A 25,546-nucleotide genomic window follows, 5' to 3' on the forward strand; every position below is an offset into this window, starting at 1 on the left:
TTATTATTATTATAAAAATTATAATAATATACGTATTATAAAATAAGTAACTATTTTTTTAATTAACTATTGTAGTTAGAAATTTTTCTTGGGTTGGGGTAGTCTGTAGGCGCGAGAGACGCGCTGCGCTGAGAGCGTGATCAACTCGGACGGCTCGCGCGCGGCGGGACTAAAAATACTGAATCTTCTAAACTTTTAGAGAATCCTAATTTTTTATTTTTGCTATACAATCATGAAAAGTCCCTCTTCATGATTCTATAAAAAAAAATTGGTAAAATCGACCGAGAACATTGTTTATTTATAAAATTAACAATAAAAAATATAATTTGTTTAAACAAATTACACTTTTTATTTATATTTCATATATTTATGGAAAGTACGTTTCCTAAGCTTTCTGAAAATATAAATTTTATTGAAATCGGTCCAGAACTTTTCAAGATATTCAATTTTTAAAAAAAAGTGCAAAAAACTTTAATTGTTTATAACTTTTAAAAAAATTAAAATTTTGAAAAATCGTTTTAGGGGTTTCTTAGTGCCGTCATGGACTATGAAAAACACTAGGTATCATTTACGTTCCTTACCCTAAAGAAAATTGGGGGCCACTTCAGGAATTCTTACCCAGTAGTTTTTTTATTAAAAAACAGAGGGTGATGGAGCAATTCTGACATTGTTTTTGAGTTGTTGTAAGAAAAGTGCATTTTATGGTTTTGTTTTGCAATATAATCTGTATATAGACCTGGTTTAATAAATAGACCACTTTTATTTTTTAGTGTGCTTGTGTAATTCTTGATATTGATGAACTATGTACCGTCAAGACGGTTAATAGACTTTTCTAAATTTAATTTAAAGAAGATAGTTTACATACATTTAAATCAGAGAGTCAAGTAAATGCGTCTTACGGTACTTTAAATTTTGATTTATTTAAAATTAATTTTTAATAAAAAACAAGTTTTCATAAATATTTACCAATGGCATTTAAAACTCATTAATGTGTTGTCCAATAGAAGTAACTGTAGTATCCATCTTTACGTATAATAGAAAATGAGCATTTCCTCTTTGATATTCAGGTTTTCCTAATGGATGTGCAACAGCACCCTTTATCTGTAATATCTGTATTTTAAATAATTTAAATTTAAATATTTGTAATAATACCAAAATTTATAAGTAGCTAATAGACATAAAATTTATAAAATATATAAGTGATGATAGTTAAATTCAATGATTTGTGTAAATTATAAAAATTAATTTAATTTAAATGATTTTATTATATATAACATGATAAAAGTTTTTTTTTTTTTTTTATTTTGCATGCTTTATTATCTATATTTTCTAGGAGAGAAGGCTCCAAGATAGACATGGTTTAATGTTCTAGAATCCAAACCGAATAATGTATGGTAAATTGTAATATACTGAATAAAAACACAATGTTTTGGTTATCTTTTAGGCACAAAAAAAAATTTTTTTTGAACACACATTTTTGAAAGTATTTTTTTAAATTGTCAAAGTTTTCGATTTAAAAAAATGGCCTGAAAATGATGCTACTTTATACCAAAATTTCAAACGAAATTTCATAAATATTTTTATTTAACTTAAAAATTTTTTTTTATGATGCTGTCAACTTACTTTATTTTTAAGAATGATAGAATGAAGGCGATTAACATTTTCTGTTTCCCAAGCGACGCAGGATATTTTTCTTCCTTTTCCATTGGCTAGAGTAAATGCCAGTAATTCCTGATTCATAACACATTTTTTCGACACATCCACAATATAACCAATTACTTCTCTAAAACAATAACAGATGTATGATATAATATGATATTCACGTTAGAGTTACATGAAAATATTAGTTTTAAATAATATTTGTAATGTTATATAATATAGGTAATACAGAAACATACATTGCTGAGTCAAACATTTCAATTTCATCAATAGTTGCTGATGGTGTCATTAATAAATTCTCCATTCTGTATTAAAAAAAGTGATATTTTAATAAAATTTTAGAATATATTAAAAAAGTTCATCTATCTTAAATTCAGCTGTTAATTACATTTCCTCTTTGCAATAAACAATTTTCTGACTTATAAGTAAGAATGTGTAAATAATGAAAAAATTTTACATCAATGATCAGAAGTATTAAAACTTTATTAAAAAAATTAATTTTTTTGAAAGTGGTAACAAATATGTTTAAAGCATTTTTTAAATTTCTTGTGACTATTTTGAGATATTAATAGGATGAATATGCCAATATATTTCAAAGTAAATTCGTAAAAACTTTTCCAAGTTTGTGTATTTATAACAAAAATGAGTCAACATCCCCAACCAACTCCAATTGGAGTTGGTAACAGTTTTTTATACTTTTTAATATTATTTTCTTATTATTATATTTTAAAAATTTTATTTTATTAATTTTATACGGAAAAAAATCTTCAACTATTAAGATGAATTTACAAATTCCAATTAGAATTGGTAACAGTTTTTTATACTTTTTAATATTATTTCCTTATTATTATATATTTAAAATTTTTTTCATTAATTTCACAGTGCAATAGAATTTTACTTTTTTATTATTTCTGGAATCGCATAGGGTGATTATTCAAGAATTGTTCCATCACCCTAGGTTTTCGAGAAATTTGACCTTGAAAATTGAAAAATGAAGTTTTTCGGGTACTTTTTGATTTTTTATTACTTTTTTAAAGAAATTGTTGTATTTTGTTTATAAAACTGTTATAAACAAATTATTTTCAAGAAGGTAATTTCAATTCAGTGATTTCATTTTTACAACTGTAGTCTGTAATTTTTGGTGATTCTAAACAGACCGAAACCACCTAATTTGTTTAAAAAATTGTTATAACAAAAAAAATGTTGCGACGCGAATTTTAAACAAGGATAATTAATAAAAAAATTGATATTTTTAAAATGTTAAAATTGGAAATTATTGAGGAGGATATAAGCTTTTGGACGCATATCATAAAAACCATAGAAAAATTTTTGTACCTTGATAAAAAACCAAAAAGTACCTCAAAAACAGAATTTTTTAATTTTCAAGGTCAAATTTATCAAAAACATAGGGTTACAAAACAATTCTAATTACGGATTTGCGCTTAGCATCAAAAAATCTATAAGAATCACCCTATCCGATCTCAGAAATAAAAATTCTGTTGCACTGCGTGCAACTTAAAAAATCGTTCGTTGATAATCGTTGATAAAAAACGGTTAAACTGCTACCAACTCCAATTGAAGTTTTTATACTTTTTAATATTATTTCATTATTGTTATATTTTTTTAAGTTTTAATTTTTTCTTTATTAATTTTAGTAACTTTATTAATTTGATTAATTTTATTATCTTACATGGAAAAAAATCATTAGCTGATAAAAAAACAGTTTTTTAAAAAATTATCGAATACTCTACAAAAATATACAATGTGGAATATTTACAAAAATTTCGTATGAAATTTTTTTACGGAATTCCGTAGAATCGTTTCACGTGGAACGTGTACACTGGGATAAACACAAACAAACATCTGAGTATTCAATTAGGAACTTATATAAGTTATGTGTACAGATATAAAATGTTTTAAACAAGTTTTTAATAAATCTATACCCACATAGTTCAACATCTAAGATCAATATTGCTTACGTTGCCCGGCAATGTTGCTTTAACATTGATTCTGATAACATAAACGCAATATTGCCAGGCAATGTCTACAGGGTGGACATATTCAATAATGAAGCAACATTGGTAATACTGCTGTACAAAATTTAACTCAAATCTTGTGTTACTTTTAGGCTTATTTAAAATAAATATTTGACAAAATATTAAAAAATTTGTTAGTCAGAAAATTATGTATCACATTCGTCAATTTATAATTCAATGTAATTTTTTATATAAAATATATATAACATACCTTTTTAAGTATTTTAAAAATCCTTTAAGAAATAGCACACTTCTTTTTATTAAAGAGACGTTATTTTAAAATAAAAATTCAGGTATCATTTATTCACAATTTAACCAAAAATAGAACCAAAATGGTGCCTAAATGGATGTATAATATATACTGATAGAATGTAGTGGTTGAGTGATGAGAGGATTGAAGGTGAAGAAGAATAAATAGAGGGGTTGCAAAAGAGAAAGTAATGGATCAGGGGCGTAATGAATCACTTTAATTTCATGAAAATGTTTAAAGTTTTAATTAAATATGTTCCATTTTTAAAACTCTTTGTTATAAATGTACAATAGAGACAAAAATTGTCAATATTGTAATAATATTTCATGGTCTCCCATAATTATTTGTTTTTTTGTGAATTCTAACTACGGACCCGATAACATCGAGTTTTCTAAAAAGTAGCTGTCGTTTTGGATCCGCAACTTTTTATTTTAAAAGACTGACATCATAAATGTAATCATCAATTTTAATAATTTTCTTGTGACAAGTTTTAAACGAGTCAGATTATTTTTTTTTAAATTGAAATTTTTGATTCGCCATTATTTTAAAAAATATACATCGGATTTTTAGTTAAAAAATTGATTTTTAAGCTTCAATTGGCATTAATTCTTTAAATTTCCAATATAAATTATACTTTATATGGACCTATCGGTTCGTCTTCATGCAAAAAATACAATTTTGTCTCTCACATTGACATTTCACTTTGACTTTTATTTTATTTCACTAAATAACAGAATGCGACCTTCTGCGCAAATTCTGTACCATTATTATAGCTCGAAAATTTTAATTAATACAGTAGATGTTATAAATAATTTGTCAATTTTTCGATAATACATTAGTATTAAACTATTATAAATGTTTTAATTTAAAATATTTATTTTTACAAAAATTTATTTTCTTAATTTTAATTTTTATAAAATGTTGTTTTAAGTTTAATATTAAACTAAGATTCTTTTTGAACACATGAATTAATTAAACAAAAAACAAATTTTTAATCTATTCACATCTTAAAGAACATCTACATAATCATAATTAAATTGCACGAATTATTACACTTTTAAAAATAATTTAGTCTTTTAAAAATAAAGTATGTCATAACAAGTTAATGCAGATTATAAGAATTTAAAATACACACAAATACAAACCAAATTCTAAACGTAATTAAGACTTGATTGCACCAAAATACTAACCTTACAAATTTTATAAATTTCATGAAATATTTTATTGATCATAAATTTCTAGATCTGAAACTTTCAAAACGAAAGTTTCCAATTGAAAGTTACGACACATTGATAAATTAAGTGTAAATTTATCATTAAAAGATTAAAAAAACATAAGGGGAATTTTCAAAATAGGGTCAAAATTAAAGAGTGAACTTTTTGGGAAATAGAAGACAGACTGTAAAGTCTAAATAACAAATTTACTGAAGAAAGTTTGAAAGGATATTTTATAAATAAAATACAACAAAATTTTATTTTTATTCAAATAGTAGTCGGATATAACTATTCAAAATTACTATTGGAGTAACAATTTTTATGAAAATTTCATTTTATGTATTTAATACATAAAATTAATATTTATTCGTCGTTTTAATTTTTTTAGTAGTTTTTTTTAGTTTTTTTTATTTTTAGTGGATTTATAGAATTTAAGAGTAGACTAAAGTATTTAACATAAACCGTACTATTTGATTCATATTAGAGTAATTGAACGAATAAAATCTTTTTTAAAATGCTAGAATTTTTGCAATAAATATTTTAAAAAATTTAAATGGAAAAGCAATTTTTAAAACTATTAATGGTAATCAATTTTACCAGAAATATCACAAACATTTTGTGAGAGTACATAATTCTTTTGAACAAGTTGTATTTTCTTTAAAAAAATATTTTATCAACATATAGGTAATATTGTATGAAAAATTTCAATTTACAACTAAAAAGTAGGTAATTTTTAAGATCATTATAAATCAAATAGTTACTTTTTTAAAATACATTTAAAGGTCATTATTTAGTCAGTCACTTATTCAAAAAAAATTATTTTACGTAAGTATTTTTGCTAAGAGAAAAATGTTTATTATTTTAGTCGACTTTAAAGTAAGTTTAGAAATAATCAAATTTTGAAGATTTCTTTTAAGAAATAATACATTCTTAAAAATAAATTAATTTTTTGGCAATGAAGACACAACTTTTTGTTCAGTTTTTTTTATTTTTACATACTCTAAAATGTAACGACTTGAAAACTTTCTTATAGAAAATATTCTTCATACAGATTGTGGACATAAAAAATGCTCTTGCATTTCCGCCGAATATACCAAAATTAAGTAATGGAAAAAATAATAAATTTATATTTAATACAATTAAATATTTAATTTTAAATTTTGACGTCGAAAAATAAAGTTTTTTGTTCAAAAATTACCAAATTAAATTTCGTCTATTAAATTAATAATTTTTTAAATTTCAGAAAATGTGACTACTTTCTCAAAAATTGCATCTGCACTTACAAAATAATGAAACTGTTTTACAATTATTGAATAATTAAACGTAATTTAAGTATGTGATAATTTTCATAAAATTAATAATTTTATAGTTAAAATCTTTTATAAATAGGTGTTTATACAAAAGATACTTCAAAATTCATAAACTTCATATTTTGGTAGTTAAATATTAAAAAAAATATTTGTTTTTAAAAATGTTGTCATTAATTTATGAAAATTTTAACACAATTGTAATTTTATAAAATTTATGTAATAATTTTTGACAATCATTTGGATAAAAATAGGGAATCATTTGGATAAAAAATATATTATTGAAAAATTATAGCATTAAGATATTACAATTTCTTATTTAAGGCACTTAAAATTTTAAGTCATAACACTTTCCTGGTTTCTTCCTTTATCCCCTCTTTTCATATAATGTGATTCACTTCTTTTGGTCTTTCCTACTACTGGCATTTTCAAACTGTTCTATCGTTCGCGAACTGAGCTGTAGAAAGTACGTTTAAGGGACTATAAGCACCCTGTTGCTATAAGAAAAGAATTGTGATCTATTTCAAAAAAGTGTGTGTTCCATTTCAAGAGAAATTTGAGGTAAGTTTTGTGTTTGTTTAAATAATTTTGTGACATTGTACTATTTATAAACCAAGTATTAATATTTTATTATAAAGTAATATTTTTTAACGAAATATAAAGACGGATGTAAGGAAATGAATTTGTTTTGTACATTTACTATTTTATTGAACGCGATTTCCGTTATATTAGAGAAGTAATAAAATTATTTAATTTAAAAATAGTAAATCAGTAACTATTATTAAATTGAGTAAGAACATCTATTTTAAAATAAAACTTTAATTTCACTCTAAAGGTTAAGACTCTCATATTCATGTAAACATCAGTTTATTTACTTTTCTTATCTTCTTCAAAAGCCTTATAAATTTAATTATCCTTTACAAAATTGAAGAACGTATGTTGTGAAATGTGATATATTTCGAATAAAATTTCATTCTAATTCCAAAATTATATTTCTGTATAAATTTAAAGACATTATTGTTACCTGGCAGTACAGATGTGTTACATTAAGAAATAATGTTGTATTGCTTTTATTATTTTGTTTCATATTAATATATATATTGTTTATTTCAAAAGTAAATTAGTGTACTGCTATATTGCCATATCGTTATTAATATAACATACATACATACATACATACATACATACATACATACATACATACATACATACATACATACATACATACATACATACATACATACATACATACATACATACATACATACATACATACATACATACATACATACATACATACATACATACATACATACATACATACATACATACATACATACATACATACATACATACATACATACATACATACATACATACATACATACATACATACATACATACATACATACATACATACATACATACATACATACATACATACATACATACATACATACATACATACATACATACATACATACATACATACATACATACATACATACATACATACATACATACATACATACATACATACATACATACATACATACATACATACATACATACATACATACATACATACATACATACATACATACATACATACATACATACATACATACATACATACATACATACATACATACTATCATACAGACATACATACATACATACAGAATCCATACATTACATACATACAATACATACATACAGACATACATACATACATACATACATACAAATACATACATACCATCTACTACATACAGACAGACATAACATTACATACATACATACAGACATCTACATACATACATACATACATACATACATACTACATACATACATACCTAACATACATACAGACATACATACACATACATACATACAAATACTACATACATACACTACAGACATACATACATAAATACATACACCTACATCATACATACATACATACATACATACAGACTACATACATACATAATACATACATACTACATATCATAGCATACATACAACAGACATACAAAATACAACATACTACATACATACATACTACAGTACATACATACATACATACATACATACATACATACATACATTACATACATCTACATACATACATACATACATACATACATACATACATACAATACATAATACATACATACATACATACATACATACATACATACATACATACATACATACATACATACATACATACATACATACAACATACAATAGCATACATACATACATACATACATACCATTGTTATATGCCCACTAGTACTGTTTATAACTATCCAACTTACTTTATTTATAGAAATATGGAAATGTCAACAAATGAAGCTATAGATGCGGTGGAGTTTTGGGACAAAACAGTGTATGTATCTTAAATATTTATTTCTATTGTAATGTATAATTTTTGATAAGATTAAATATGTTTCATAAATAGAGAATTACTTTCTCTGAAAAAATTCTTTTTGCAGAAAAATATAAACGTTTTTACGGAAAATGAGTAAAATTTATGAATTTTATGAATTTATAAAAATTAAAATTATAACTCTTCCTGAATTCAATTATTTTTAACAATATTCAACAAAACTTCATCTCTAAATCAATTAATTTAAATAATTTTCCAAAAGTTCTTCTAGAATTCAATTATTTAATTACAAAAACTCAAGTTTTTATAATAATTGTAACTCTCCATAGTTTTCTCTTAAGTTATTAATATATACAATTTTAAAAAAATAAAGAAATTTTTTAAATTAATACTTTTTAATATTTAAAAATAATTTTTGCAAGATAATAGTTTTTCAATTTTAAAAATTTTTTAAAGAATTAAAATTTGGTATAATCTTTTAGAAATAATTAAATTTTTTAAAAATATAAATAAAAATGATTAAATTTTTGAAGAATATTAATTATAAACAGGACCATGATTTCTCATAAATTTTAATGAGTCTAAAAAGTAAATTTTCAAAAAATTTTATTTACATTAATCGAAGATGATTCAAGCTTAAAAAATTATTATAAAACAATTCTAATAATTGGTTTTGAAAAATATTTTAATGTAAATTTTCGAAAATAATTTAATTTCTTAAAATAATTTTTGTGTAATTTTAAAAAAATAATTAATATTTTGATAACAATAATTAAAAATCTGAAACATGATTGTTTTTTCCAAAATGTTAAAAATAGTTCTAAAATATTATTTTTGTATGTATTTGAATTTTTGGGAAAGATGTAATTGGAAATTCTAAAAATATTGAATTTTAAAAAATTAAAAGCTAATTTTCAATAATTTTCATTTTTAAATTTACCTTTAAAGATTTTTTATTAAAATTTTTGAAATTTCAATTATTTTCAAAATTTGCCATTAAAATTCTTAAAAAATTTATTTTCAAAAATTGGAACAAAATACTTAAAAAAATTAATTATTTTCAATTAAATTTGACAAAATTTCAACTATTCAAAAAGATTTTTATTATATTTGAAAAATTTAATTATGTTAAAAGAGAATTCAAAAACAATTTGAATTATTTAATAATTTGAAAGATTTGTTTATAGTTATTTTTCACATTACATATAAAAATCAAAATAAGTTGCAATTTTTCACTAAAAATTGTTGTATTTTGTTGCAATGTTTTGAAAAAAAATAAAAAAAAGTCGCAATTTTTTAAAATAAGTCGAAAAAAGTCTTAATTGTCTTAATTTCCTTCACAAAATTTTTTTCCTGACATTTTCCTGACTTTACTGACAAAAAACTTGTTTCCCTGAATGGCGAAAGTTTTAACGTTTAAAATTTTTTTAAAATAATAAAAAAGAGACATATTATTTTTAGACAAAAATTCACATTTATTTTGCATGAATTCTTAATAATATACAAAAAACTAAAGTTATGCTCAGTTTAAGAAGATTATGCGATTATGTGACTTGCATAAAGTTCGGGTCTCTATTCATAAATATTCGTAAGCTGAATTTTTTTCAGTATACGACAAATTTTTTCAAATTGCGGAACCATAAAATAATTATTTTTTCAGAGAATTGATTGGATATGTATCAAGCGTTGTGCCCAGAAGATCTGCCGGCAAAACCGAATGTTTCAAATTTTATTTAAATAACAATTATGGAAGGAAAATCCAATGCGTTGTTTGGGGGAAGGATGACATTGACGTCTTGCAAGATAAAATTGGAAAAAATGCGGTTAGTATGTTATATCAAATTATTACATTCATCAATCTTAAAAAATGTTTGAATTTCTTTATTTTTTCTAAAAATATGTAAATGTTAGGTCGCATGATTCTCGCTATGTTCATTTTTACACTATTGTTTTTGTAGATTAAGGGGGAAAAAGCAGTTGTGAGATCCCATTGAAATATGCCTATTTTTAGGTACCATTTTCTGTGCAATTTTGAAAAAATAATTACAAAAAAAAGAGTAATTATTTTTTCAAAATGGCACAGAAAATTCAAAAATATTTTTTTTTTATCAAACGATCAGATTTTAGTTCTTTGTATATAAAATCAGCATAAAAAGAGTATGATGGAAAATAATCATTTGGAGCTGAAAAAATGGTACCTTAAAATAGGCATATTTCAATGGAATTTTACAACTGCTTTTTATCTTTAATGAATGGATTCCTATAAAATATAAAGAAATATAAATACAAAGTACAGACATATGCAAAAATATTAATGTACTAAATTAATTATTATTAATTATTTGGAAATGTGTGGTTATATGTGACGTCACCATTTGAATTCTCTAAAAATTTCTAATTCATAATTAATTTAACAAACATCAACGTTTTTGCATTTCATTCTACTTCTTAATTATATTTTTAACTTCTTAACAGGCTATTATTAAAATTTACTTACCAATTTCACAGGTAATTTAGAAATTTTTGTTAATATTAATTTCTAAATATTTCAGATTCTCCACATTGATGGAGCTTGTGCTCGAGTTCCAGCAAAACCAGAGTACAACTATGGAAATGTCAGATTTGAACTACAATTATCTGCTAAAACAGTCATAAATCAAGTAGGGATGCATGCAATTGAAGATGTTGAATCGTTCGACCTTAATGTAATATTACTCGCAGATGTTATTCATCACGAAGGAGAAAGATTAAGTAAGTTACTTTTATATAAAATATGTGAAATATTTAACTGTTGTATCCCTTATATTTTATTTTTATGAATATTATATTTGCATACAGTGCCGCTAAATTCTTTTTTTTAATGTAAAATCAACATTATTACACATGAACTTGCAATAATTTGTTTTAAACTATTAATGAATTATTTGTTCAAATATTATTTTAGTTTTTTCATAATTAATGTGTTTATTATTTTTTTCAGAAGTTTTCGGATATCTAAAAAGTAAATTCGTGGAAGAAAAAGTAGGCACTCTTAAAAACATTGGAACATACGGCTGTGGATCTATAACGGATGGGGTGTACAAAATGGAAGTCCGTATTGCATCCTTTAAAAACACATTAAAGTGTAATAAAGGAGATCCTTTGCATTTAATTGGTCAGATTAACACACAAGGTAATTAAAATTAAAAACATAATAATATTGATTGACTTGGAGGATTGATAACTTCTTATACATAATAATAATAATAATAATAATAATAATAATAATAATAATAATAATAATAATAATAATAATAATAATAATAATAATAATATCTGTAAGCAGATTTCCCAAAAGTCCCTAAGCAAAAAAAAAAAAAAAAAATTATTATATAATAATAATAATAATAATAAAAATAATAATAATAATAATAATAATAATAATAATAATAATAATAATAATAATAATACATTATATTAAAAATACACTGAGAAAAGAAATTATTTGATTCAAACAAATTTTTTTTAAATCAAACTTAAAATATCTTTGCTATACAGTCAAACATATTTAAGTTTAATTCAAACATATTTTCTGGTTCAGTTTAAGAGGTATAATATTTTTTCAGTGCATGAATATTAATAGTGTATATTTTAAAATAGAAATAATTTTTTTAAGGGGCAAGAATTTTTCTACAACTTCAAACAGAAGACGACATTGATGTTTTAGAAGAAAAAGGATTATCTCTTTCTCAAGTTATCGGCGGATTTAGAGAAATGAAGAGAGTCAACTCAGGGCAAATCACGAAAGAAAATGCAGAAATTGAAGAAAAGTTATAATTTTTTTTCGACATCAATTCAGTAACTTTTTTTATCAACTCAGGGCAAATCACAAAACAACATTCAGAAAATTAAAAAAAATTTATAATTTTTGTTTAATTTGATATGAGCCAAAATAAGTGATTTTTGGTAGATATATAAGTACATTTTTTTCCCTCTACAATATTTTTCAAAAAAAAATTATTTTTGAAGTAATCAGGTGTTGAATTTTTGGGTCATTTTATTTTCATTTTCTGATTACTCTAAAATGAATAAAGATAATTAAGTGAATTTTTTTTAAATTATAGCTTAGAGTCAATACTTTGAAGATGAAATAAAGCAATTGCATAACAATAAAATTTTTTAATTGCTGTTAACAATTCTTTTAAAAATTGCAAATTGAAGAATGTTCTAAATTTGTTTGATAGATTAAATTTCCATGTATTGATGTGCAAAACTATAAGGATTAATTTAAAAAAAGAAAACTGAGTAACCTCCAATATTATAGAAATTGTGAAGATTTTTCCGCCAAAATGCAAGCGAAAATAGACTTCTGATCTTGAAAATCCGCTTAAAAGCGTGAAGTTTTTAACAAAACAAAAGAAGATCTCTTTTATTCATTTGCAATTTTATCTGTTTACAGGAACATTTTGTCAGAAAAATTTACACAATTTCTTTAATATTGGAGGTTACTCAGTTTTCTTTTTTTAAACTAATCCTTATAGTTTTGCGTATCAATACATGGAAATTTAATTTATCAAAAAAATTCAGAACATTCTTCACTCTAAGCTTTAATTTAAAAAAAATTCACTTAATTATCTTTATTCATTTTAGAGTAATCAGAAAATGAAAATAAAATGACCCAAAAATTCAACACCTGATTACTTCAAAAATAATTTTTTTTTTGAAAAATATTGTAGAGGGAAAAATGTACTTATATATCTACGAAAAATCATAGATTACTTGAAAATTGGAAATCAAAGTTTTTCAAGTGGTTGGTTTCACTTATTTTGGCTTATATTAATTCAGTAACTTTCTTTTTATTTATAATTGTTGATTTGCATAAAAGAAACTTATTTTTTTTCGCTTTATTTGATTATTTTCATTTTTGGGTTATAATTATAATTATTATAAACATTTGTACTTAATAACAGTATTATTAAAAGATAGATTATTAATTTAATTGAGGATATACATTTTAAAATGGCAAACATATAAAGTTATAAATTTCGACTAAAATTCTAAATGTTTGTGTATTAAGGGGTCTACCCACTCTAGACGCGCTAAAAGAAGTCTATTTTTGAAATTTTTTTTTAGGTTTAAATTCTAAATAAATATTGGCATGTGAAGTTTTACACATAAATAAATACAGTCTCGAAGTGCAAGAAATTTTTTTTAAATATTGTTTTTTTTTATTTAAAATAATTAATGAAAAATATTTTTAAAAAAGAAGTGGGTGTGCGCTGTTGATGAAATTTTTGACGTGGATGGTCTGAAACAAAATATCCAAACGATATTAGATTCAGTATGTTAATAGCTATAGTGCATATCATACGATTTTTGTTTTTTGCAAAATTAAAAAATAGTGTACATTTTTCGAAAATTATATTAAAATTTTTTTATTTTTTACACTGTTTTGGGTCCTAAAAATATATTTAAAATCAAAGTTTTTTTAATTTCTTGATATGCGCTGTAGCTATAAATCTAATATAATGTATAATATATATATATATACATATCTAATAACATCCTGAATCTAATACTGTTTTGATTTTTTATTTTAGACCATCCATGCCAAAAATTTCAACAATGGAGCACTTTTCTAAAATATTCTTCAATAATAATTTTAAAAAATATATATATTTGAAAAAAATTAAAACTGTTTTTTTCTTACATTTCGAGAGTGTATTTATTTATGTGTATTACCTCACACGTTAATATTTACAATTTAAACCTGAAAAAATTACAAAAATAGCCTTTTTAGCGCGTCTAATGTGGATAAACCCCTTAAATTACACATTTTCAATAAACATGTGCCATTTTAAGATCCTCACCCTTCACTTGGAGACTGGAATTATGTGATAATTTTATTTAAAAGACATAATTCATGCAACATATTATATTGCATATAAAAATATGTTAAGTTTACGAAAATATTATTTTTATTATGTTATTTTTTTTACAGTTTCATTACATTTAAGAATGTATTCAATTATTATTTACAATTCGATATTTCAAAATAAAAAATTATGCAAAAAGTTGCAGAATAATGCTTCTAATTTAAAATCCTTCTATAAAACGAGTAATTATAAGAAAAGTATTATATTATTATTATTATTTATTATATTGAGTTTAGAAAAACCTTTTTAAAGAATGAAAGTTTTAGTTTTTTTTAACTTTGGGCACGATTTTTTTTAATTTTTTTAAAATTTATTTACACTTTACAATATTGAGATTTTCCAAAAAGTCCTAGAGTTAACCGATGCGTTTAATGATAATATGACCTCCAGATTAAATAGTAAATCATAAAATAATTTAGCTAAACAATATTAGTTAAAATTAGTTAACTTTAGTTTCTCTCCATCAAAAAATTTTGTTCTTTCATATTTATATTTCAATTAGTCAAAAATAAAAAATACGTATTTCAAGTTTTTTTATAAATTATTAAAAAAAAATATGTTTATCCGAATTTTTTAGGTCATAGGTAAATCTCATGTGGAATTCCTCATATATAATAATTAAAGTTAATACTAAGAACAGACTTTTTGAAATTGTCAGGTATTATATTTTATTAAATATTGAAATATAAAATAAGAAACAGGTAAAGAAAATTCGGTTATTTTAAAATATTTAATCATCACAATGGTTGTAATAGATGGTACCTATAAGCTACAGTACCGTCCGCAATTGTCAGTCCACCCATTTTTAAAGGAATGACAAAAATTTTTTAACATAAAATTCATGAAAACTAAAATTTTTTTTGGTTTATATTTTGAAAGACGATAAAATTTTGAAAAGAATAAGACCTTACAGAAGTCATTTGGACAAAATTTGTAGAAGATATTCCTAAAAATCGTCATTTTCAATGTTTTACAATAGTACATTTCGTAACAAGTGTGAACTGATGGCGTTTTTGAAACGAGCGCAACGTTTTTGAAACGAGTTGTAGGCGAGGCGCCGAAGGCGCCGAGCCGGAAACGAGTTTCAAAAACTTGCGCGAGATTCAAAAAGCAGTTCACGCAAGTTACGAACGATACTTTTTATAATAAAGTCATAAAAAAATGCGTTAAAAACGAGACACCCAGATTTGTCACCAAACTAGTTTACCGATATACATTCAAACGTACAAAAACGTTTTGTCGCGCGGGGGGGTTCGGGGGGTCTCCCCCCGACGGGGTCCAGGGGCGGAGCCCCGGCCGGGGGGTTCGGGGGGCGGAGCCCCCCGACCACAAAAAAACCAACTTAAAAGAGTTAAGCCCCCCGTTCTCAAATAGCCATCTTAAAATTTTAATTATTCTGATATTTGATAAAAAAAAAAGTGAGGTTATGTTGAGGAAATGTTTTGACTAGTTTACCGTTTTAAACGGTAATAATAAATAATAATAATTTCAATAATAAAGTAGATATTATTTATTAAATATTTATATTGTTTATTAAATATTTTATTTTTATTTATAAAACTTTTTAACTTTAAATACTGCAACGGCATGTAATTATAACTTACTTTAAGTAAATAACAGTCTTAAATTTTTTTTTAAACATTATACAATTTTTTATTACTTATTATAATTTATAGTTACGTTGCAATTGTTGAGAACGAAAGATTTTTCCATTGACTCTTTCACATGGTCAAAAGTTTCCAAAGAATCATCCTTTTTTAATTTTTTGGGAGCTTTTTCGGAGTCACATTCTGAGGTTTTTTTTGTCGATCCTAAAATGGATTTAGTTATCTTTTCCGCCGTCGCTTCTTTGTGCTTAATCGATTCGTCAACGTAGCTTTGTGCTACTGTAGCGGATTTCCATCCTCCGAGTCGCTGTAAGTCTAAGGTCGTAGCTCCGGTGTCAGCATAAACGGTAGCGGAAGTCCTACGAAACGAGTGCCCTGTGAAATTCTCCGGATTTTCCAACTTCAGGAACTCAGCGATTTTTTTCGGCATGTTACCGATGGTATTGATACCAATTACTTGGTTGCTGCACTTGCCTTTATGATACTGTACAAAAAAATTGTCCCTCTTTGCCTTTGGAGGACGCAGCGCTTGATACTTTTCTACAAGTGGTACAAATCTCGAATCAATAATAAACTTGCGAGGAACTTTGTTTTTAGTGTCGGGCACGACAACTTCAAAAAGTTCTCCTTGCTTCTTAACGTGATCGACTTTTACTGCATAAATTTCTCCTTTGCGACAACATCCACTCACACCAAAAACGACGACAACCTAAAAACCAATAAAAAATGGTAGTGTATATATATAATTTTCTGAACGAAATTTTAAAACATATTTTATATTTTTTTAAACTAAAATAGTATTTACCTTATAAGCAAGATAAATTTCATCCGGTGCAGTTTCCAAAAACTGATTGATTTGTTCCGACGTGAAAATTTTTGATTTTTTGGCATGATAACCGCGTGAGTTTTGACCAATTAGTGCTGCCAGTTCCTTAAAGTTCTCGATGGAAATATTTTCGTGAATTTGGATTGTTTTTTTTAGTTTGGAATGGATGGACCAAATCGTAGTCGGTTTATATTTTTCCATGAGTGTCTTAAAGTACACTTTTAAGCAGTTTTCGGAAGTAATAGCTTTGTTCGCGCTTTTCCATTGCACAAATTTTTCGTATGTCTCTTCGTAGGCTTCTTTGGAATCTTTTGGCAATAAATCCTTCGAAATTTCCTTTGCTGCTTCGCGCATTTCAGGCGGAGTGCAATTTTCCTCATCATCCGACATTTTCTAAAAAAGACCATATTTTGTTGAAGATTAATTATTATTATTAATTATTAATTAATTATAATACTTATTTTAATTATAAAACAATTCTGTTTTAAAATTTTTTGCAATGAATATTTCATATCATAACCTAAAAATTCTAAAAAGCATTAAACAATAAAAATACAATAAAAAATCCCAAGTAAAAATAAAATATCTTTATTCAGCAATTACTCACATTTTTAATTATAAAATAAGCATGTAATTAATGGATATAAAGTTTAGATTAATAATTTTAGGTTATAATCTATGTCAATTGAGTAACATTGAATTTTAGTAAAACACTTACCTTCCAATCTAGCGCCAAATATTACAAACGAAAGTTTAAAATGTTCAATTTAACCTATTATTGTTGTATCCTCGATATTAATTAATAAAATATTTAATTCACGAAATTAAATATTAACTGATTAATGCAATGAAATTACGAGAAATGCGAGAAATCAAGGCATGCGCGAAAGTGTGTAAACGCGTTTTGTGCTACTATAGCTACTACAGTCGTTAAAAACATTGACTCGATCTGTCTTCTGTGCTCGTTCTCAATAAGCGGCATTCAATGAGTCGCAAGCGTTACATTATTTTTCTTGTTCACACTCCTCCGCACAAATAAGTGGATTCCTAACAGTCCGTTCAAGAAAAGGCAGTTTTCTACTTATCTCCGGAGTACCAAAAAACGCCGTTTTTATGACTGAGTTATAAAAAAATTTAAATAACTTCTAAAATAATGAACGCTTTTTAATAATCTTAGGCTTATTTTAAAGGTCTTTTTCTACGGAATAAGAATTACTTATAGGCATTAACCTGTCATTTTTAACTTGGAATAAGCATGACGTCAAAATTAGACAAAAAAATTGGAAAAATTTGAAATCAATTTTTTGTACTAAAAACTATTCTAGAACATATATAAAACATGATATGGTGTAGATTTTTTAAGAAATTTTAATAAAAATATATGTTTGAATTTCAAAAATTATTTTTCTTTTAATAATATTATTTCAAATTTTTTGAATTTTTTTGTCCAACTTTGACGTCAAGCTTATTCCAAGTTAAAAATTACAGGTTAATGCCTATAAGTAATTCTTATTCTGTAGAAAATGGTCTTTAAAATAAGCCTAAGATTATTAAAAAGCGTTCATTATTTTAGAAGTTATTCAATTTTTTGTAAAACATTGAAAATGACGATTTTTAAGAATATCTTCTACAAATTTTGGCCAAATGACTTCTGTAAGGTCTTATTCTTTTCAAAATTTTATCGTCTTTCAAAATATAAACCAAAAAAAATTTTACTTTTTATGAATTTTATGTTAAAAAATGTTTGTCATTCCTTTGAAAATGGGTGGACTGACAATTTCGGACGGTACTGTATTTCATTCATAATAGTAGTTAAAGTTAAAAATCACAAAATAGGCGCGCGTCGCGCGCAAAAATTAGTTCTAGTAATATTAAAATTATTTAAATTTCACCAGGATCATTTTGAATTTTTTCACGTCGCTCTTTTTCGACATTTGCTTTTTTCTGTTTGTTTAATTATTCTTTTATGTTAGACAATCCATATCAACTATATGTTTTTTAAATTACATTTATTAATAAACATTAGTTTTCGTGTAATTAGCACTTTTCGCGTAATTGAAATGAGATGTGAAAAGTAATCAGGAAAACTAACCTCATCAGAGGCGTATCATCGAGGGGCACTGAAATTCATATTTTTTCTATATAGGTATTATTAATTGAATTAAATGATTTATTTTTATCATTTTTAAAATTATATTTAAAAATATATGAAAAGATTAGATAAATTTCAACTTTATTACCTATTTTAAAAAAAGTTTTAGGCACGGGCACACTTTTTACTTGTCTCGCACCTACCACGTGCAAATGTTTTGACACGACAAAGGACTCCACGACAATGGAAATGTGTACGAAATCCATTAATACATATTTTAAACAAAAGTAAATAAAAAAATGGCTAGGTATACACTTTTGTCCTACCAAACTGTAAGTTTTCATCCGTTTTTTATTGATATTTATATTGAAATATTAAAGTTATGACAGCGCACGACAAAGGAATGAATAAAAATACGCAGTGTTTTTCTAGTGTTTTTTTCTTAAAAATATGAAAAATATAATTTATTTTCCAATTTCTCTTGGAGATTTTAAAAGTGACATGTTTTTTCTTTAATTTCCAATTGATTTTTATATAAAAAGTGCACGTCTTATAGTTTATTTATACACGTTTATCCTTTGTCGTGCCAGCATGGAGATTTTTAAAGACACTTATATTTTAATAATTATCAATAACTATATTGATGTATTAAAAAATTTCATCGATAAAAATTGAAGCTTTTGAGTTAATCTTTTATAATATTTATTGAATAATTAAAGATAGTTCTTTTTTTATAAGTAATAGTACTTTAAAGTTTGGTACTCAGAGGTAAAGACTTATTGAATTGCTGTTTTCCAGCTGTTAAATGTTGTTTTCCACTAAATTTGTGTTAAAAAATTATCGTTTTTTATAAAGGGTATAATAAGTGATGTTTAAATAATATGTTTGTCCAATGTTAATATTTAAATGTTAAGTTGTTTAGAAGATATAATTCAAAGACATGAAATTGCCCACTTTCAGGAGAATCACCCATATATAAAAAAAATACCATACAGTGAACTATACTTATTCCATTTATAAGAATTGCTTGCAATTTAAATTCGTTTTTCTTTTTATTTATTTTTAAAAGGAATTTTAAGGAAATAACTGTCGTATTTAAAATATGAAACAAATCTATCGTTTGTAATTTATCCGCCAACAACTCGTAAAAATACACAAAAGGTTGTAGATTAATTTAAAGTTCAATTATTTGTTCGTTAACAATTAAATTAATTATTAAATTAAAAACTAATTATAATTTATTGAAACCATTATTAATTATTAAATAATTAATACTTTACTGTCGTTACTAATTCGCTAATAAAAATTTATTTTAAGTTTTCTCTGAAGCGAATTCATGGAAGATCAGTCATTTGGTTTAAAGTTATTATTAGTAATTTTCGTTTAATTTTTCGTTAACAATTCGTTTATTTATGTACCTTTTTTTAAATTTATTTATTTTTTAAACTTCGTCTGAATTAAAGGAACAGTCATTATCTTAGAGTACTGGACAAATAGATTTATCTATAATTCTAAGTCGCTTCAGCTATTCATCATCGTTCATTCGTTGCTGAATCTGTAGTTTTTTTTATGCATCGTCAAGGTCATATAAAAAAAGGGGGTAAGATTCAGTCAATTTGAGTCAGCACTATCGTTTATATTCAAACTGTCATTTATGATTAAAAATTAACAAATATCCTTTCGTTATTGCCTGATTTTCCGCCTTTTTCGTCTCTGATTGATCGTCAATACTGTCTTTCAACTTATCGTGATCACCATCGTCTTTATTAACAATACTTTCGTTTTTTTTTATAAATTTATATTGCATATCATTTAAATTATGAACATTCGTTTTTTAATTTTCTTTATTATTTACTGTCTTCATATAAACTTTCGTATTTATGAACATTCTTTTTTTAATTTTCCTTATTATTTACTGTCTTCATATTAACTTTCGTATTTATGAACATTCGTTTTTTAATTTTCTTTATTATTTACTGTCTTCAGATTAACTTTCGTATTTACTGTCTTCCTATTGTATGACATTGTTTAATTTATAAAAATTATTAATTATTATTATTATTTAATTAACAATCGTCTCTACTGTCGTTATAACACATGTCGTTTTATAATTTGTTGTTATAACCGTCTTTGACAGTGTTGTCTATGAATAACAGTCGTTACTAATTGTCTCAGTTTCGTTCTGAGAGATCAAAATATCAATCATTTCGTTAATCAATTTTCTTCGTAGTAGCTGCTTCTAGGACCTCTACTTTCTTCTGGTGACACATTAACCAGACAAATTAAAAAGTTTATATAAAACAGTCATTTAAATTTATGTTGTCGACAACCCACTCGTACAGTCGTTAGATATTAATAAATCGTATACACAGTCGTTATTCGCATACTGTCGTAAACAATACGTTTTCTATTCGTTTACCAATCGTTTATCACCTGTAGAAATTATAAAGTCATTTATAACATTCTGAATTATCGAAACAATTTGTTTCCTTGATTGAATCAGAAAATAAATTTTCCGTCAACCTTCTCGCATATTCAGACTTATTATTTGTGGTAAGATCCACTAAGTTTTAAATTCCCAACGCTATTGGACGTCGCCGCCAACTGGATTTGACCTTTTATTTCCGCACTTATCTATTCGTTTTGTAATGTCCAATTCGCTGTTCAAGTGAATGGTACCTTAAAAACAAATTGTTAATTATATTTTAAAATAAACATTCGTTATTTGTCAAAAACTAGAAAAACTGTCATTAAATATTTTTCGTGCTTAAAGATTGTCTGCTCCTAAACCATTAAAACAGAACACATGCTAAAATGATTTGGAACTGATTCATTTTTCCAACCCTCGTTACTATCGATTGTTACGAAAAACAAACCTAGTTGTTTCAGTTTATCGGGAATGAACACAACTCCGTCCAAAAAGAAACAACCCAGAAAAACGGTTTCATGTGTCTCAAAATTTTATAAATGAAATATAAAGAGTTTATAACACATCGTCATTAAATACTGTCATTCTGAAGAAAATAAAACTTTTCGTTAAAAAATAACCTCTAGTTTCGGTCCTTCGTTCGTTGTAGCGTTTTATTGTTAACGACGTCAAATAATAAATTAAATAAATACTTAAATATTTATTTATAAAGTACTTTTTGATAAACTATATAGTTATAATAAAATTAATAGAATATAGAAACATACATTCATTAAAACGTATAGCCGTTAAATGTGTATTCTGTCACATTTTAATTCTTTTCTACACAAAAGAATTTTAACACAGTCGAACAGTCGTAATATTTTCTAACTAAAACATCGTTTTGTATACATGTATATTATTTGATCTCAAAATTATTTGTGCACTATATTTTATGTTTAGATGTTGATGTATCGATACATTTTATATTTTCAAAAATTTTATTATAAATAATTATTATATATATACAAATTATATAATATTATATTATAATAATATTATAAATATATTAATATTAATAATATAATATACATTATATATATACAAATACATTTTTATTCCATGTATATATGGGAACAAATTCAGTAAGTATTATTAATATTGCTAAAATCATCGAAAATTCTTCAGATCACTTCCCGTGGAATTGCTCAGTTGCATAAACATTCTCCTCCATATGATTTTATTTAAATAAGTATATTTATTATTTCTTTCAATAATTTTTTAATGTAAAATTTCTAATTTTTGTAGTAGGGGAGGATGGAGCACGGATAGTTAGGTAAGACGTTTTTGGATCTAGCGGTCAAACCTGAATATGTATCTGATCAGTGGCGTAATAACGAATTAAGGGGCTCTAGACAAAAAAGTTCGAGGGCCCACAATTAATCTTTAGTATATACTGCAATTTTTATACATAAATATGTTGTTCCTTTGTCATTTATTATAATGATAACCGGTAACAATTCACGCTCTGAAGCGCGCGGTTAACTTTTTTTGTAAAATATTTTATGCTTCTTTTTAGAAAGGATGTCCAAAAGCCTGAAACTTTAAAATTTTTTTGTTATATTTTGTACTCACGTGGAAATTTTTAGTAAGGAATATTATATAAATGCACAATAAATATTCTTTTATATTTATATTTACTTGTTTCAATTAGAAATTTATTATGAATCTTTTTTTGTAACAATTTTACTATTTTTTCTTGCTTATTATACTAAGACTAACTTATTCATGAAATATAATATTCAAGAATTTATTTATTGACAACTTTGAAAATATTAATTGATTAAAATTTTTGATTGTACAAAAAATTTCCGCTACCCTCAAAATTTAGGTTAATTTTGAGGGCAGTTTTGACCTACGCATCAAAATTTGACAAAGAATTCCCGCTACCCTCAAAATTTATGTCAAGTTTGAAGGCAGTTTTGACCTAGACGTCAAAATTTGACAAACAATTTCCGCTACCCTCAAAATTTAGGTCAATTTTGAGGGCAGTTGTGACCTACGCATCAAAATTTGACAAAGAATTCCCGCTATCCTCAAAATTTAGGTCAATTGTGAGGGCAGTTGTGACCTACGCATCAAAATTTGACAAAGAATTCCCGCTACCCTCAAAATTTAGGTCAATTTTAAGGGCAGTTTTGACCTAGACGTCAAAATTTAACAAAGAATTTCCGCTTTCCTCAAAATTTAGGTTAATTCTGAGGGCACTTTTGACCTACAAATCAAAATTTGACAAAGAATTCCCGCTATCCTCAAAATTTAGGTCAAGTTTGAGGGCAGTTTTGACCTAGACGTCAAAATTTGTCAAAAAATTTCCGCGCGCAGACTTAATGATGAGGTGAAGTTTGCCATCTGACCTAACAATGTAAGGTAGTTTTAAAATTGTGTTTGCTCTTACACCTATCATTTTGACCTAATTTTGACGTATTATTTTTACTCTCTCATTTAGTTACGTCATAATCTATGTGTAATTTGACATTTATTTACCTACAACTTAAAAAGGGACAATAAACGTATCTAGGATACGTCAAAATCTATTTAAAATTTATCGTCAAAATATATGTCAAAGTTTATTCTAATTTTTGACATATAGATAAAAAAAGGTTCATAACGATTGTTACATTGCGTCGAAATCTATGTGTATTTTGTCATATATGTATTGTATGTAATTTATTAAGATGCATTCATAAAGAAAAAATTACTTTAAATTTATAAAAATTAAAATAAATATAAAAATAGAGGTGGGGGGGTTGGCGCGCGAAGCGCGCAGGGGGGCGAAGCCACCTAGTATATATATATATATATATATTTAATTCAAATATACGTATATTTGATGTGTAAATGCACATGCGCGGTTCGCGTTACTAGATCGTGTGTTAAAATGCCGTCTGGTATGTTAATTTAAGAAGCCAAATAAATAAACAAATCCGCAAAATCTTCCTTACAGGTAAGTTAAAACCATACTTTTATTATTATTAAATGAATTTAATTTACTGTATTAATACTTAAATCATTTCGTTGGGTGTTTTTAGTATGCCCACAGATATTATACATTCATTTATTAGAACACGTTTTTAACACGAGGCTTTGGTAATTGATCAATTTTTTAAATTAATAAATACATTGGAAACCGGGTCAAATTTTTTTTAAATAGAATCCAAAAATTAATTGATTATTATTTGTCATTTATTATTTTCCGTGAAAAAACTTTTGTACAGTTTGTAGAAGAACGTAACCTCAAAAGTGTAATGTGTATAAGGCTGTTTTCGGCACTCGCCCCGAGTTAACGGTGATTGGTTAGACCAACAGAATGTTTTTGATGATTGGATAATATTTAACTCGGGGTTAACCCTGGGTGAGTGCCGAAACCAACCAAGGAATAAAAATACCTAAAATTCTGTCGTGTATGTAATCGTCATAATAATTCCAGTGCCGAATCTTAAAGTAAATTTTTTAAATTTAATTTGGATTATTGTGTTATTGTGATAAAGTGATTTTAAAGACGCTGCACGGTGGGAAATATTTAAAAGTACGCATAGGCGTAGCAAGCGATTTCTCCTCAACTTCCACTCTTTTCATTTCTCTTGGTGCAATTTTTTGACTTTGATAATTAATTAATAAAAATCCAGATTGAAAATGAAAAAAAGGGCGATTTAAGGAAAAATAATATTTAATAGTGAATATAAAACAAGTTTTCTTATGACGATTAGATGTTTCTATAGGCGTGAATATCAATCCGCGTTTTACAAAACATAGCAAACTGACAGCTCAATATG

At 25.2% G+C, this 25,546-nt stretch overlaps 2 protein-coding genes across 3 annotated transcripts; one reads left to right on the forward strand and one right to left on the reverse strand.

Moving 5' to 3' along the window:
* Window positions 1-751: 751 nt before the first annotated feature.
* Window positions 752-11,465, reverse strand: LOC122506283. 2 transcript variants are annotated; one of them, XM_043618378.1, is made up of 4 exons: window positions 11,361-11,465; window positions 1,899-1,964; window positions 1,624-1,783; window positions 752-1,110 (listed from the first exon to the last, which is right to left on the reverse strand). In XM_043618378.1, the coding sequence occupies exons 2-4, from the start codon at window positions 1,961-1,963 to the stop codon at window positions 976-978; spliced, it is 360 nt and encodes a 119-aa protein (XP_043474313.1). In that variant the 5' UTR covers window position 1,964; window positions 11,361-11,465; the 3' UTR covers window positions 752-975. The 2 variants fall into 2 exon arrangements, with proteins under 2 accessions (XP_043474313.1, XP_043474311.1); XM_043618376.1 differs by lacking the exon at window positions 11,361-11,465 and adding an exon at window positions 3,907-4,601.
* Window positions 6,926-12,886, forward strand: LOC122506282. Its single transcript, XM_043618375.1, has 6 exons — window positions 6,926-7,027; window positions 8,804-8,863; window positions 10,524-10,686; window positions 11,416-11,614; window positions 11,844-12,035; window positions 12,519-12,886. Exons 2-6 carry the CDS (start codon window positions 8,808-8,810, stop codon window positions 12,677-12,679), a joined length of 771 nt encoding a protein of 256 aa, XP_043474310.1. The 5' UTR covers window positions 6,926-7,027; window positions 8,804-8,807; the 3' UTR covers window positions 12,680-12,886.
* The last annotated feature ends 12,660 nt before the right edge of the window (window positions 12,887-25,546 follow it).

The sequence above is a fragment of the Leptopilina heterotoma genome, unplaced genomic scaffold, assembly GCF_015476425.1.
Source record: "Leptopilina heterotoma isolate Lh14 unplaced genomic scaffold, ASM1547642v1 Lhet_402, whole genome shotgun sequence".
NCBI lineage: Eukaryota > Metazoa > Arthropoda > Insecta > Hymenoptera > Figitidae > Leptopilina > Leptopilina heterotoma.